At 37.4% G+C, this 17,018-nt stretch overlaps 2 protein-coding genes across 2 annotated transcripts in view; one reads left to right on the top strand and one right to left on the bottom strand.

Moving 5' to 3' along the window:
• Window positions 1-17,018, top strand: part of LOC127955913 (NACHT, LRR and PYD domains-containing protein 12) — a 389,353-nt gene that overhangs the window by 4,516 nt on the left and 367,819 nt on the right. The window lies entirely within an intron of this gene.
• Window positions 2,162-11,773, bottom strand: LOC127955989 (gastrula zinc finger protein XlCGF57.1). Its single transcript, XM_052553727.1, has 3 exons — window positions 11,667-11,773; window positions 10,750-11,057; window positions 2,162-6,221 (listed from the first exon to the last, which is right to left on the bottom strand). Exons 2-3 carry the CDS (start codon window positions 11,006-11,008, stop codon window positions 5,236-5,238), a joined length of 1,245 nt encoding a protein of 414 aa, XP_052409687.1. The 5' UTR covers window positions 11,009-11,057; window positions 11,667-11,773; the 3' UTR covers window positions 2,162-5,235.

Raw genomic sequence — 17,018 nt, 5'->3', positions numbered from 1 at the left:
TTTATAGAACAAGGAAGTCATCAGCCCGTTTTTATGACAGTGAAAACAGCAGTATACAGATAGGTGCATTGTGTGAAAAATACTGTGTTTTTTTACACGCGAAACATGAACAAATGTTATATTGCACACTGTAAACACAATCAAAGCTTCAAAAAAGCGCGAAAAGCGGGACCTTTAAAAAGAAACTTACACTTTGTAGACATTGCAGTGGTCAGCGCTTTCATTATCCACCAGCACCTGGATGCAATGCAAGTAAGAAGCCAAAAAATCAGAGGGAATTCCGGGAAGCTCTAATACAGGAGCTCGCAGATTTGTCGCCTCCTCTTGATGTTCCTGCTGCTCCTGCCTCTACTGATTGTCAGCATTCAGCAGGACACCAAAACACCTCAAACCTTCTAGTATTTTCAGAAGATGTTGTAGAGTGTGCCACCAGAAAACACCCGTAATCTTCTGTATGTGTGACATGCCTCTTTGCTTCTTCCCAAAGCGAGACTATTGTAAAATAGTTGTATACAGTTTGTCATTTGGATTTTTATAACCATTTTTAGTCACTGCATTTCTGTAAACATACTATACACTTACTTTATATTCCTATTTATAGTTTTGTTATATAAAAACAATATATACCCTGTTTATGTTCTAAAAAAGTATTCAGAGTACATTGTTTTAAATGTAAAAATATTACAAATCTAATTTTGTGTGTTTTGCGATGGAAAAATTCCCAATGAAGAAATGACAGCTAGTTGTCCTTTGTTGGTACAGCAGCTGAAAGTCTCACAGAATCTACAATGTTTGTGATATCAATTCCAAATTTATAACTCAACTTGTTTTGACTTCATCCTATAGTTTCCAACCATTTTTAGGGTAAAAACTCCTTTTGATTATGTATATTTCCATAAAGTACAATATTATAGTCCTTTTTAATTATACCGCCACAGTCATCCTGATCCAGAGGCCAGAAAGAAGAGTGGGCTAAGTCCCGAACCTCCCCCAAAACTGCCCCGTGTAAATTGCCGGCCTGCCTCATTCAGTTCCAGGTGCCGACAGAGCTGTGTTTGCTGTGAACGCTGAAAAACCATTCTAGTGCCCAAACAGCAAAGCACTGTGATAGCAAGAGAAAAAAAAACCTTTTTTTTTTTTTTTTTTTGCAAAACTAGCAGTCACTCACGACTACTGTGTCTCCACAAAGTGACCAAGCACTCAAACCAATCCAACCTCTGTCCATCTGGGCCAGACAATGGCAAGCCATTCCTGGAGTGTCAGAATGGATTATAGGGATAATAACACATGGCTATTTCCTCCCGTTCGCACAAAGACCCTCAGGCTTCAGCAGACTGGTCACCACTTCAGTACACAGCAAGGATGCTCACATTTTGTGCGCCAAAGTAACAAATCTGCTGGTGAAAGAAGCCATAGAGACCGTTCCCAAAGCTCAACGTGGTTTTTACAGCTGTTACTTCCTCATCCCCAAAAAGAATGGCAGCCTTGGAGTAATGTTATTAGATTGTTTTTATACTTTTTTGTCATACAAATATGAAATGTAATGATATTTTTAAATAGGACATTACCAGAAGGTTGTGGCAAGTCACTGTCTTAATGAGTGAATCATTGATTCGTACAAAAATGAAACATTTAGTAACAAAAGACTGTTGTGAGTTACTCGGAAATGGGCGACTTGCTTTGCTTTTTTTGTTAGTGAAATGGAGCAAAAACAATTATAATCTGTCTAAAATGTAAGTCAGTTAATATAAATGAACTAAAGTTGTAAACATCCAATATGTTAATAATAGACATGCTAATAAGCAAATAGTTATTAGTGTGAATTGGACCCTATACTAAAGTGTTACCTATATAATATTTATACTTTGTGTACCACAGTGTGTTTGATTAATTACCTTGATACTGTCAATACATTATCCATTATTAATCATCGTTTACACTGAAAGTAATAAAATCAGAATCATTCTCGCCAAAGTTTCAGTTCTGTTATTGTTTGTTATTAAAATTTTTGATTGAATTCTCTTTGACTTGCCCCTTCACAAAATCCATTTGTCCCAGATAAGCATTAATGTCGAGCCCTGTTCATGAGCATTTTACCGTTTCATATGAGTAAAACTAGTGTCACGTTACTCTGTTAAGGAAAAACACGGGAGGCACAAAGGAATGTTTACCATACTTTAATCAAGGAAACACTAGGAATCATCACAAAAAAACTGAACAGACTTGGGCTTATAAAGATAGAATAACGAGGGACAGCGAGGTGTGGGGAATCAACTAAATTGAATAATCAAACTAAACAAGGACAGGAACAAGACTAAATAAGGCAAAACAGGGACTCAGACACATGACAAAACAGTTCCAATCCTGACAACTAGCCTATATCACGCAGAAATAGTATTCACAGCAACCTATCAAAATAAACGTTTGGTTTAACTTGAAGACACTGTGCCATAAATACTGTTCATTAGAATGTACATAATATTACTAATACTATTACTACTAAAATTATTATAACAAATTTTTAAGGAATAATCACACAGTTCTTTCATGTTGTTAACAGTAAATTTGTTTAATTTTAAATGTTTCAAATATAAACTATATATAACTAAAATTAATATTATGCCTTCATTTGGTGACCAGAAAACTTTAAATACACATTTCATAAAACTATTTTAAGAATACATTTGAATAAAGTAAGTTGTTTTTATGCATTAAAATAATTAGACATGCTAAAACTTAAAAATTGGTAAAAAATAAAACACATGATGAGAAAAATGAAACATTTCATAGGGCCCTAATCATGTAGTAAAAAAAAAAAAAAAACACTTGTAAAATTGTATGTGTATCCCGAATCCTGACGAAAGGAGTTGTTGGGTATGGAAGAGGGTAATTGCAACATGAAAGCTTGTGACAATTCAGAAGGATTTCATGTGTGTACTGTGGTAGGTGTCTCATCCCTACAGGTAGACATGGATCAGCTGAGAGTTAGCTGATACAAGCTTGACTAATGTGACCTGCCAAAACTAACACTATGCTTGATGATTTTTACAATGTGTGTCTGTGAAACTCTTTCATTCTGACAACCAAAGGTGAAAAAATCCAGGTTCAGAAAGTAAAAGTTCTCAGTATTTTGTTCCAATCACACAGATTTGCAAATTAGCACAGTTTTTCAGCCAGGAGGTAGATCTAATTATGGTGTGGAGTAAGTGGCTAGTTGAAGTTTTGAGGTGAAGTAGGACTTGGCAAAACTGAACTCCGAACGCTTAACTCTCAACAGGAAGAAAAATAAGTGTCAGTAAAAGGAAAATGAGTGTAATGATGTACAGAGCAGCTGGCATGTAAGCCAGAACAGGCTCAAAGAACACTTAAAAAAATGGCAAAGAGCAGTGGTGGCAAAAGATATTGAACTGGGCTGTTGGACACATCTCAAATTGTGTCTTGACAAATTAGAAATGGTCTTAGCTCGGGGTGATTTTCCTCCTGCGGAGTATAATTTTGGAAGTGATTTCTATAACAAGAATAATACATTTTACAAATAAGTGACTGATGGAAATATTTAAAGCATTAAAATTCAAACACACACACTAGACACAATTATAAACCAGAGTAAGGGATTAGGACGTCAAATGTCTGGGTTACATAATATGGAGTTATGCATATAAATAATTAGTTGCTCATAAGTCCTTTAAGCATCATTTAGGTGCATATATACATAAAAAAAAGCAGTCTCTGCACCATTCTTTGAATGTGAGGACATTCTGTGAAGAACAAAGGTCAAAAGGGTTTAGAAGGAATCTCAGTCTGGTTCTTGTCTGCTAGTTGAGTAAAGCCAATCCGAAGAAGTCTTTAGCTCGACATTTCTATCATGGATTTACATGTGATGGTTATGCTGTGCATATCTTTCACCATTAATCTTGGTTACTTGCCCCAAATTTGACAAACCCCCACTTGCGCCAGCACAAACCCTCTTTTGGTGTAAAAAGTGTACTGTAAGGTAAAGTATGTTTTTACTATAGTTTGCATGAAGAATTAGTGTTGAAAATGGGTGCAGTAATTTTGAGACTGACGTTGTTGAATATGCATATGTAGTAGTTTTGCTTTCAAATGCAAAAGTTATAGTAGGAGAGTATTCTAATGAATAACGTGTTTTACTAACATCTGCACTCATCAAATTACTGACATTTGTGCCATTATATAAACACCAAAATAAAGCAGGTCTTAAACTAGTTTGCGCTTGACATTGCTGCAAATATTGTTGCTAGGATGAGGCACCGCAGAGAACAGAGAGCGTGTGGTAGAAGGAAAATGCTTTTTTTCCACATATTTATTAATTTTGAATGCCAGAAGAACACATTATTATAGATGAACACTTTCTTTTTCAATTTGCATAAGGAAATATAAGATGACTCAGAACCCTCAACTAGGAATCACGCAATATCAGGTCTATCAAATCTTCAAGCAAACATACATGTTTTTGGCATCCGGTTCTTTTAAACGTACTGTGGCTTCATTTCTTTTTTTTAACGACTACACTAATTTGCGTTGCGCTTGGTATTTTGCGTCAGTTGATCTGTAAATGACATGTTGCATCTGTGTTCTTTAATTTGCGTATTATTAGTAAATCACCCACAGAAATTTTCCCTCCCATTGGCGCTCTTTTGGAATTGAGCTCTCACACTAATTTGCCGTTTCCTGAAACTGGCCATAGGTGTTCTTTTTTATTAGTAAATCACCCACAGAAATGTTCCCTCCCATTGGCGCTCTTTTGGAATTGCGCTCTCACACTAATTTGCCGTTTCGTGAAAATGGCCATAGGTGTTCTTTTGTTTAGATGCCGTGAGCTGCTTAAAGCTGCTAGTCGGTGGACTGGCTTCAGATGCGTGGCCCCAGGGTACAGTGGACGAAATTAAGATGTTATCTTGTTGTCTAGGGCCTCTTTGTGGTATTTGCCTCTTTGGGTTGTTTTAACACCAATCTGATCAAATCTTAAATTGTCTGATTCGCTCTGATATGCTGCATTTTAAGGGATGTTTTGCATCTAAAACTCTTTCCACACTTAGGACATATGGAAGTCTTTTCTTTATTGTGAACTCTCATGTGGGCTTCAAGTTTTCCCCTTTAAGTGAAATGTTTAACACTTTATTGGAAGATGAAATATCCCACTCCAGTCTAAACACTCATTTGGACTTTGAGGTCTCCTTTTTGATAGAAACTCTTTCCACACTGTTGGCAGGTTTAAGACTCATGCAATCTCATGTGGGTTTTGAGGCGTCCTTTTCGAGTGAAACTATTTCCACATATTTTGCAGGTGTAAGGCTTCTCTCCTGTGTGAATTCTAATATGGCTTTTAAGGGTTCCTTTTTGAGTGAAACTTAGTCCACATTGAAGGCAGACAAAAGGTTTCTCCCCAGTGTGAATTCTATTGTGTATTTCAAGGTTTCCTTTTTTAATGAAACGTTTTCCACAATGTTGGCAGGTGTACGGCTTATCACAGGTGTGAATTCTCAAATGGACCTCAAGGCTTTCTTTTTTATTGAAACCTTTTCCACATAGTTGGCAGTTGCTCTCTCTAGTGTGAACACTCATGTGGACTTTGAGGTTTCCTCTTTGACAGAAACTCCTTCCACACTGTTGGCAGGTGTAAGGTTTCTCACCAGTGTGAATCCTCAAATGGATTTCAAGGCTTTCTTTTTTATTGAAACTTTTTCCACAATGCTGGCAGTTGAAATATCTCTCTCCTCCAGTGTGAACACTCATGTGGACTTTGAGATTTCCTTTTTGACAAAAACTCTTTCCACACTGTTGGCATGTATAAGGCTTCTCTCCAGAATGAATTCTCATGTGGTTTTTAAGGTCTCCTTTTTGCCAGAAACTATTTCCACACTGTTTGCAGGAGTAATTCTTCTCTTCAGTGTGAATTCTAACGTGCCTGTTAAGGGTTCCTTTTTGAGTGAAGCTTAGTCCACATTGAGAGCAGGTGTAAGGTTTCTCTCCTGTATGAATTCTCATGTGAATGTTAAGGGCTCTTTTTTTATCAAAATGCTTTCCACATTGTTGACAATTGAAATTACTTCTAGTTCCAATCTTTTGAGCTCTCTTTTTTAAAGTCTGTTTAGTTTGTGAGCAACTAAAATCTTCTCCAGTGAAATCAGGTTTCTTATACTGATCTTTGCCATCAATGTCATTTAGTTCTTCAATTTCCTCTTTCAGCAGCATCAGATCTAAAACAGAAAGATATCAATACAAGTTAATCCAATTTTTAATGACACAAAGCAACACACATTAATACATATAAAAATAGCAACATGTATGCTGGATACTTCCCAAGCCAGTGGTTCTCAGTTTTAATTCTAGTAATTGCCTACTGCTAAATTCTTAAAACACTGAAGTGTTAATTATCAGACCAAACACTCCCTTATTGTAATGATCTAAAATACCAGGGCTCTAGACTAACTTTTCATAAGAAATATTGACTTGTAGCCTAAATGATTAACTAGCAATCTGGTCAACATAAAGTTTATTTGAAGCACAATTCTAGAAGAAAGGTAACTAACTGAAAATGTGTTGGTGCTTAAAGTGCTTCACTGAGCTGAAATTTAAACTTAAAACATCTCAAGATACATTTAATAGAAAGAAAATCTACATTAAGGGCCCTATTTTAACGATCTGAAACGCAAGTGTCAAAGCGCGAATATACATTATGTGTCAAGCATGCGCCCCTAAAATAGTATAATGAACAAGGGAGCGCAAGTTCATTCACTAGTTTAGCGACGTGCTTCTGTGGAGGGAAAAGCGCGCTTTGCGCAGGTGCAAAATAGGAATGACACATGCGTCGGTGTACAAAGTCAATTGCGCTGGGTGCAAGATAGGGCCCTAAGTGTTTTAAGGGCTTTAAACTGAACATCTTATGGCTCAGTGTCTTATGGACCATCATCCACCACAGTTACATGCCCCTGTAGTTTAGCCTTCTTGATCTTTGGCCTTGGATAAAACAGCTGGCCACACTCTCTCTAGCAGTAAAATCTTCCAGACTTGGCCCCTCTACACCGATTCTGATCAGATCTTCCACTGTGTCTGAATGAAGGGATGCTTTAGGCCCAATCCCAATTCTATTTTCTACCCCTTCCCCTTCCCCTTCCCCTACCCCTACCCCTCTGCCTACCCCTTCCCCTTGTCCCTTGAAACAGAGTGTCAAGGGGTAGGGGAGACAATATTCCCCTAAGGTTTAGGACACCACTACCATGACGTCACACATCATCATTCGTCGTCTAGCTCTTACAATACACACACTTACTGGTGTGCATTAGAGCCTTTAATTATAGTTCTGTATTAATGCCCTGCTTACTGACACACACACACATATCGAAAATTGCGCAGCTCACACATCCAGGAGAAAATAAACTTGTCAACGCTGCCCAAAGACTTTTATTAAATACAGTTTAAATACTGAATCGCTACATTATATTTCCAGCAACGAGAGGATACAATCGCTGTTTTTAAGTAAACTCACTCTAAAAAGATAAACGCACAGACACACAACTTTCATTTCTCTCTCTCTCTCGCTCTCGAATAGGCAATATTTGAGAAAATGGTTTAGGGATTTCTAATTATTGGGGAAATTAGCCCCCATCAATGTCTACAGCAGTTATCACCCTGATCAGACATATGCTGTGGCACTATCATGCAGTCTGTAATGATATGATGTTAGCAAATATTAGCGATTCTTTGCAAACATTTCTTTGAGTAACATAACCGTTAATATGAACTCACAATTGAATGTAACATGAAACAAATTATTTATTTTCGTTAAAATCTTTGTCAAAAAAGCTTACATTAATGTGTCTTTATGTTCGCTGTAGCAGCCATGTTGCCGAGATAATTCATACCCCTTCGTTTGAAGTGTGGTCCCGAAAAATCTTCGTTTGAAGGGCTATCTGGCCCTTCCCCTTCCCCTACCCCTCCAACCCGAAGATAATCGAGACAGGGGAAGGGCTAAGGGGTAGAATTGGGATTGGGCCTTAGTGTCTGATTTGAACAGCTTAACAGTCCCTAAACAGCTTATACTACCATTTCAGCTATTAAAATGGTAGTACGTAATATCAAAGTGTTTACAATTAGTTTTTTTTTTTTTATTAAGTTAATTTAGAAAAACATTAGTTAGAATTGTTTTGTTTTTATTTTTTTATTTTGTTTTGTTTTAGTAATGGTTAAACTAATTTCACTTTGTTGGAACAGCAGGTATGCTAATGATGTCTCTATTTGTTTATAAATCCCGTGGTAACTAGGATTTACACAAGCTCCAGTCTGGATCCAGAACACCTGAGAAGAGATGATGCTGACCCTCAGAGGACCTCAGATGATGCTAACCCTGAATCAACAAACAGAACTAACAATTATTGCTACAAGTGTGACTGCATCATATAATAATTATTAATTATTAATAATATTAATAATGTTCATTATCTGGCTGACTACCTCTTCTATTACAAATCCTGTCATACGTGCACAAACTGACAGTCCCACTTATAAGCTACTACTAAATATAGTAGAAATGTAATTTTCTGTAAAGTTTGTGTCATTGTTCACCTCCGGAGCTGTGTGACCCACTTTTTTTTCAATGGATGTGCTTTACATATTAAACTTCTCATGAACTGATGGAGTGCAACACCCGCTAAATTGCATTAGATGGCTTGAAAGATCAAAGACAATTTTTTAAATAACTCCAACTGAATATGTCCAAAAGAAGAAAGTCATATACACCAAGGATGACTTAAGGGTGAGTAATTTATGATCTAATTTTAATTTTTGGCTGAACTAAACCTTTAAGTTAAATGTTCCCTCTTGGTGGAATGATCTGCCCAACTCAATCAGAGCAGCTGAGTCCGATCAAGAATCGACTAAAAACACATCTCTTCTATCTTTATGTGACCCTCTAACTCTAGCACTCTATCATATCATATTTCTATTCTAAAATAACTAGTCCTTGACCCTTTTAGACTTGCACTTGTTAAAGCGCATGCTTATCATTTTTTATTTTGTCTATAATTGCATGTTGCTCTGGATAAAAGTGTCTGCTAAATGACTATAAATATGAATAGAAATGTACTCAGGAGTTTGTATGGCCCCCACGTGCTTGTGTATGCATGCCTGACAACATCATGACATGTGCCTCAATTCCTTTATCTGCCAGGAACTTCCTGCATACTCTCACCACATGAGGCTGGCCATTGTTATGCACCAGGAGGAACCTGCTGCACCAGCATAGGGTCTGACAATGGGTATCAGGATGAAATACTTGGGACCCAATAGCCATGTTTCCATTGTCGGGCCGGTGCGAGCCAGTGCTTTAAATGGGCTGGGCCGAGCCAGGCCGGGCTAATGTCGGGCCAGAAGCTCCGCTGTGCTTTACTAAAACCTGCCCTCACTTATCAACGTTATGCATCCCCCTTTTTTCTGTTTATTTTTATCAACAGTATATAACTGGGCCATTGGCCCCAAGGAAGCACCTATGAGGCACGATCAAGCACCGCTTTTGGCCGGACAGTGGAACGCGGCTAATGGCAGTCAGGATGCCATTGTCTAGCCTTTAGAGGTATTTGCATCCCTCCATATCAGGGCTAAAATAATGCAGTGTGAACCTGCCATTACGTGTCTGGGTACTTTACTTGGACTACCAGACTCTGCATATAAAATTATTTAGTTTTTTTGTTTCTGGTAAGAGATTTCTGTGAGCATCTCTACCGGTATTAAGCACATTTAAAATTAGTTTAACTGGATTACGAGCTTATCTTTATCTGGAAGTTCTAAGTAGCACTCCATTGCATATGGTCAAATGCACTGATTAAAAAAAAAAAAAAAAAAAAAAAAATGCTTCCATAAATTTACATCGGGGAACTGCAGAAATATCAGAAATGTATTGATGATATTGATAGTCGCTCACCATCAGACCAAAGTAAGAGGTAGAAAATGCCTAACATCCACAAAAATCAGTAAGAATGCATTCCAGGCAGGTTTTTGAGCCCGGAAATCACGACTTCAAACCACGACTCACGATTTTGTAGCGTTCCAGCCAAGTCACACCAAACTGCCTGAGCCCAAGGAATTGTAGCTATATTATTATATTTATTGCAACATTATATTGTCCTAAAGTATATTTCTCCCCGTGTACCACTTGCATAAACACTGCATCCTTAGGCAATATTATCCATAGGGACTGCTTTTGTTGTTTCACGAGCTATGTGATATCAAAGTTCAGAACCGGGAGCACATCGATGTAGTACGTGTTCACGGGTGGGAAGTTTGGTGCACTTTCATGGGTAGAAGGTTGGAAAAACACGACCTATGGGTTGCTTGGAACGGGGTATATGATTATCAGGATTGGTATTTGTGACACAAAGGCTGCTTGAGACACAAAAGCTGTGTTTATTCTTAAAACGTCTTTGGTTTGGGGGTCTTTGACCCTGGTGGCTCATAGCATATTACAAAATGTATTGTATTAAAAGAATAGTTTGGAATTGTAACCTTATTTTACACTGTTTATTCATAAGTATGTCATAGTCTTACAATTTATGTTACGTTTTCAAGTAAGTGGGTCGGTACTTGTGTGTGGGTCATCCATTTGGAAATATGTGGGTCCCATGAACAAACCCGTTGAGAACCACTGCTTTGGAAATATCATTTGTTTCTGTTGAGCTGCACATTTCAATAAGGATCAAATGAGTGAGTTCAGCTTTGAGAATGAAAACCAACCTGTCTGTGTCTCAGTATCTTCATGTTTGACTCTGAATGTTTCTTCAATCTCCTTGTCTTCGCTTTCCTCTTTAATAAACTCCATCTGTGTTTGTTCATCAGTATCTTCATGTTTGATTGTAAGAGTTTCTTCAGTTCTCATGTCTTCACTCTCCTCTTTAATAAACCCAATCTCTGTGTGTTCCTCAGTATCTTCATGTTTGACTGTGAATGTTTCTTCGATCTTAATGTCCTCACTCTCCTGTTTAATAAACGCCATTTTTATAATAGTGTCGTGAGTTTTTCCCTGTGTATTTGGACACCTTTTCCTGTTTAAGAAAACAAAAAAATTAATAGAAAGAAGACAAAAAACACCAAGCCTAAATTATATTTTAGTCTCAACTAGCTCCCTAATTCTGGTAAGGGAGTCACTGAGATTGAAAGTTATTGACCTTAATTTACCTGAAGAAACATGCACAACTAGTACTCAAATGAATAAAAGGACACATATGGAAGGTTCATATTTGTATAAGCTTCATGTTTAGCATTTACTCATTTAATTAACGTTCACGAAAACCTTAGCAGTTGATTCGTAAACGTCATTATTTTGGGCAGCAGGTCAAACGGTGATTCAAACGATTTAAAACTGAAGTGAATCATTTCAGTTGACTCGGAGATCCGAAAAGCTTCATTTGCGACTGAATTCGTGTTTGGTATGAACTGATTCACTGTGTATAGAGCGATATTAGACGCACCGCTTCTCTTATTAATGTGTGAATGTGCTTTATTTACACAAAAAAAACATGCATTGCTGTTATAAAAGTGTTAATGTTTCATTCGATAATAATGAATGAACTTTACATCGATTTCAAGCACTATATAGTATACTGAACAAATTGTAGCAATGTAAACATTGTAAAACTGTTAAAACATCGAACCTTTTTTCTGAATCCACAGACTGTAGAAAATGACGGACGACGCGTCTTCTCCACTTCCTTCCACGTCACCGTCAGCTGAGAGCGCGCGGCTCCGCCCACTGACAAACAGCACGAAACTGCAAGAGAGAGGGGCGTAACTTGAACTGGTCCAAATCACACCGAGCCACAGACACTTGATACGAACGAGCGCTGAAATAGTACATACTCTACAGCCTGGATGTGTGTATGTCTGAAATAAGAATGCAATTAGGACAACATCAGCCGCTATGTTGATCACGTGACCCACGACGTTAAAACAAGCGCAACAACTTTAAAAATATGAGTGACAGGATTAACTAATCTATTTATAAGTATCCTGATAATGATGAAACCTTGCCCATGTTGTGGTTTTGTTGAAGAAACAGCTGCCTTTTTAATTTTGTGATTGTAGTATAGCCATTACTATTACGTTTTTATAACTTCAATGTCAAGTTTTAACCTTAAAGCATTTCCTTTTTTCCTTTTTTTGAATATTTTGTTATTTATTGTGCAAAATATTCCATCAACAAACAAAAGTGGCTTTTTGTTTTCTTCTTTTTCATGTTGAATTTAATGCTCTTGTGTTATCCCTCAGGCTTCTAAAAAAAGCATCATGTTATGAATTATAATATATTTAACTTTGTCACTGTGTTTTTATATTATCTCATACTATAATAAACACATACATTTTTATTTACTGTTTTATGCCATTATGATTGTTCATTGTTAGATAACCATCTTACCCCGATCTTTATGTAATTCCAAGTTTGGCAATAATAATAAAAAAGGGACAGGTGCACTAACACGACACAGCATCACTAACTCCAGTCTAGGACAGTTTTCCACCCCAACACTTACATGCAATAATAACGATAAATGATATTACCTTTTTTCTTAAAATGACATTTTAGTAAAAGGAGCAAAATTATTTTTCGTTTGTCGTGACATAGCTATACATGAATATACACTAGTTGAACAAATGCAGTCGATGTGAATACATAAATTTTTAGTCAAGCAATTAATACATTAATAAAATATATTTTATTTACTGACAACAGGAAACATGAGTAAATCATTAAAAGAATGCTTAAAAGTTGGCATCACAATAAATACACAACACATGAAACAAAGCTTCTTTCAAACTTACTGTTCTAACAATCATGTATTTACAGATGGTGATCCTAACATCTCCTATCATCTCAACACAGCTGAGCTGATTCTGCTGCTGCGCTGTGCTTCACAACCTCACTCTTCTCAACGGGGAAGAGCTCGTTGAGCAACAGGATGAGGAAGACCATGTTGACGGCTCTCTGAACCACACAACCTTGAAGCAAAAGCAGAAGAACTACACGAAAATTACACTAATTAAAATAAAATACAACTTTTCAAATGTTTCAAATGTTTATTCATTGATGTAGTGTACACAAATCCTTTGATGTCAGCATGTATCATCAGTGTCTATTCAGAAGATAAACAAGCGTGTCTCATCTGTTAACTCACTCCAACACAAATGGTCCTTAAATAATTAATTTTACAAAAGGACAAGTAAAATAGATTACTTATGTTTAGTTACTTAATGTATATTTGTTTGCTTTAGAAGAGTGTAAGTCATGTAAACAGTTTTGACAAAAGTGAATTCTTCATAATAGCACACAGACATCACTCAGATGCATGTTAGATGTGCTCACCTGAAATACTTATCAAATATTATCATGTCAGATGATAAAAAGATATTTAGTAATCGTCTTTAAGATAGATTTATGGTTTATGTAAATCCACTTTTGAGACATCTAATTAATGAAGCTCCCGTTATTCATTATAAAACTTGTTTTTACAGCCAAATCACAAATATGCTATCTTATGTAGGTCTCAGACAGGGTTTAGATTAAGCCAGGATTAGGTCATAGTTCAATTACTCTTGAAAAGTGAAACTGGGGGATAGGTCTTTACACCTTTTGCTTAGGTGTTGCTTACTTTAAACCTTAGTTTGAATAGATTATTAACTCCAAAAACAATGCCACTGTGTGAAAATGACTTATACACTTAAATTTAAACAATTATTTTGGGAAGAAATATATATTCTCACCGTTGTCTCTCAATGCAAGTGGCCATATTGCCTAACAACATCTCGTTTTGACATCTCGCATGGCTCTGTGTAATTTGCATGACTTCAAGTTATGCCCTCTTCAAATTACATTCCTCGCTTGCACTCCACAAACATACACGCTTGGGAAAACATGGCTAAAATGGGAAAAATTGTTGTGCGATAGACTGCCCTAACAGATTCTATCACTTTATAAACTGGCACAAAAAAAAAAAAAACACAGACGGGAGACGTAATTGGATTGCTATACTTGACAGAAACAAACTGGTATCCAGACAACAAAACATGGATTTGCAGTAGTCACTTTGTGACAGCCATATAATATGTTCTTAAGTAAACACATCTCAAATATTCACAGCCGGCATTTCAACGTTGAAACAACGTCAGTTAACATGGTTAAAGCAACATTGACTTACCTTTTGATTTTGCAATTTGGCTCAACGTTGATACCGCGATGCTATTACACTCTTACCTTCAGCATTGGTGAATTATGGTCGTTCTGTAGACATGGAATTAGGTGTTGATTTTGTAAAGTAAATCTTGATAACAATTAACTTCAATAAACTACCAAATGCTAAAAAATATTTGATATTTTGCAGTGTTTATGCATGGATGTATTGTTAAAAACCTGTAGAAGAACAATCCAAATTACAATAATATAAGGTTTTTTGTCTGATTACAAGAGATGTGTACATTTGTGAAGTGAAACCCCGAGGGGGGAAGCGATTTCTAACGAGGGGAACCCTCTCGGACTGTCGCTGCGTCTGAAATCGCATACTTCCATACTATAAACTAGGAGAAAAACGGTATGCGAGGAAAGTACTATGTCCGAGTTCATAGTCCTCAAAAAACAGTAGGAGAGATGAACCCGGATGACGTACTACTTCCATCTGAATTCAATAGCATGAAAACGATGGACACTATACTATCCCATGAGGCCACTGGAGAGGAGGCATGTGGCATTAATATCATTGTAATATTATAATCATGATTAATGTTTACTGTTTTGACCTTACAGGGACTGATGAACAAACTCCTTATCCGATGGAGAGTGGCTAATGAAGACTAAATAAAGGTCTTAATGAACTCTTTTTGTGCTCGATTTCTGTGCATTTATTGTGACAGAGCAGACGTTTGAGGGGAAAATTGATGCTGCTTAAGTTAGAAGAAAATGGGAAAATCTAAAACAAAAATATAAAGGAAGATTAAAAAATAATAACTGTTCACCCCAAAATGTGAATTCTTTCATGATTTGATCATGTTGGTGTGAGCGCCGAGGATGGGGAGGTTACAGCATCATCTTTGGAATTGGTATTCCGTCGTGCATGAGGCAATAGGGGGCAGACCCTCCATCACACCACCCACCCTTATTTGCCTCATCCGGATCAGATGTTGCTGTAACCTCACCAAGATCAGTGAGGTCAACAGCTGAAAGAGTAGAGAGGAAGAGGAAGGACACTGAGAGCCTGGAAGCTGTGCAGGATTCTGCTCAGGCTCTCTGTATGGTGTGAAGAGGCAGATGGGCGTACTCATACAGGGATAACCACCATCTCCCAGGATTCACTTTCCCGCAGGTGGATAAAGGCAGCCAGTGTAAATGGGGCTGTTTCCTCAGCCCCCTGGCATCGTGCACAGACCCAGGATACCCGACAAAGATGTCGATGAACTTCCCCTTGTGGTCGGTGATGGCCTGCTGCTGGACTGAGTGGAACAGCTTTCTGTTGAAGTAGCATGGGGCTTCATTTACTGGTGGCTTGATCCAGATGTGGCATTCATCTATTGCACCAGCCACCATGCAAAAAGGTGCAAACCCAGCCAGCTGTGCAAAACCTGCCCCCACTTACTCCACGTCATCCATAGTCGGGAAAACGATCACCCTCCTTAAAATACAGATGACTTCTCTGCTGATTCTGTGCACAATGTCATGCACTGTGGACTTTGGGATGTCAAAGGGCAGAGACACTACACAATATGATGCTGCATGGTCCAGCCAGTACAGAAACACCAGCACCTCAATATCCTTCTCCTAGCCATGGTTCGAATCTGACTTCAAAGCAGCGATGAGGGACACGATGGACTCAATGATGGACATGTTGAGACTAAGGTCAGATCCATCTTCAAAGTACAATCGAAGAATTGGCACAGCAGCATTCATACAACGGTAGGTTATAGTTTAGTTTATTTGTTTACAGGGGAAATGCACATAAAATTGTAAAACTGTAAATGTGCCAGGATTAGCCAAAAAGGCTATTTTTCATCTGCAGTCCTTTGGCAGAATGTTAAAAGGTCACCCTAAAACAAAGACAAAGCATCATTACACATATACACATTATATGAGAAAATTACAAATACATAAATGTACAGTCAAAAATACAATACACCACTAAAATACAAAAACAAGAAAAATATCTAGAGGAAGTAAAAATATGAGGGAAAGGAGAGAGAAAGAGAGAGATGGCAACAGGAGAAGGCAACATAGACGAGCAATTAGTACAAAAGAAGTCTCTTGTCAAGAATACATTACTAATGTTGACAGTGCTGAGTCGTCAGTAACCATTTTTTAAGATGAAACTGAAAAGATCCTAAAGTATGTAATCTTCTAATTATTGATGGGATTGAATTAGTTTTTCAAGTTTATTCACTGATTCATGTGGCTTGTTTGTCCTGTGTATTTTTATTAATTCATAACAATAAATTCAAATCAGCCTCTGTAATGATGTTCATAGACATATAGTTTTGTTCTGAGGTCAAATTTGCTGGCTAAATAGGCGATTATACTTACTTTATTTGATAAATATTTTATAAGCTGATCTGTGAGCAGCTGACCTATGCCTCCTCTGAGCTGTTGATCCAATCAACGTTAAAACACTGATGAAAGCAGTGACAATAACGAGCAACATGGCAATGTTCATGCAGTGGGGTGGGCTCTTTAAATTGTTGCGCTATTGTGAAGATGCTGACTGGGCCACTGAGTTCAGCATTCCCCCTGATTGCTTTATCAGCCCTGCTTTGCATTTTACAAGTTCACCATCCCTCTCTGCCAAAAGATGGGCGAACATTACTTAAAACTAAAACAACATACAACGTAGAAACTTTATCAGGTGGAATGTTTCACTACTTTGGAATACAAAGCTAATTTCATGGACTGCTGAATTATGTGTGGTCTGTTGTCCCAGATAGACACTCATTTAAATATAGCTCAATTTTGACGGTCTACCCCTGTTCAAAAG

Source organism: Carassius gibelio, chromosome B4 (assembly GCF_023724105.1).
Source record: "Carassius gibelio isolate Cgi1373 ecotype wild population from Czech Republic chromosome B4, carGib1.2-hapl.c, whole genome shotgun sequence".
Classification (NCBI taxonomy): Eukaryota; Metazoa; Chordata; class Actinopteri; order Cypriniformes; family Cyprinidae; genus Carassius; species Carassius gibelio.
The sequence above is the reverse complement of the archived record's forward strand: the minus strand, read 5'-3'. Positions and strand labels throughout refer to the sequence as shown.

What these genes read in the sequence shown, in the direction of transcription:
- LOC127955989 (XM_052553727.1), bottom strand. Translation starts at nt 11,008, where the DNA reads ATGGCGTTTATTAAACAGGAGAGTGAGGACATTAAGATCGAAGAAACA. An exon ending in AGATACTGAGACACAGACAG is followed by an intron (nt 6,222 to 10,749) that starts GTTGGTTTTCAT and finishes TTTCTGTTTTAG; the next exon opens with ATCTGATGCTGCTGAAAGAG.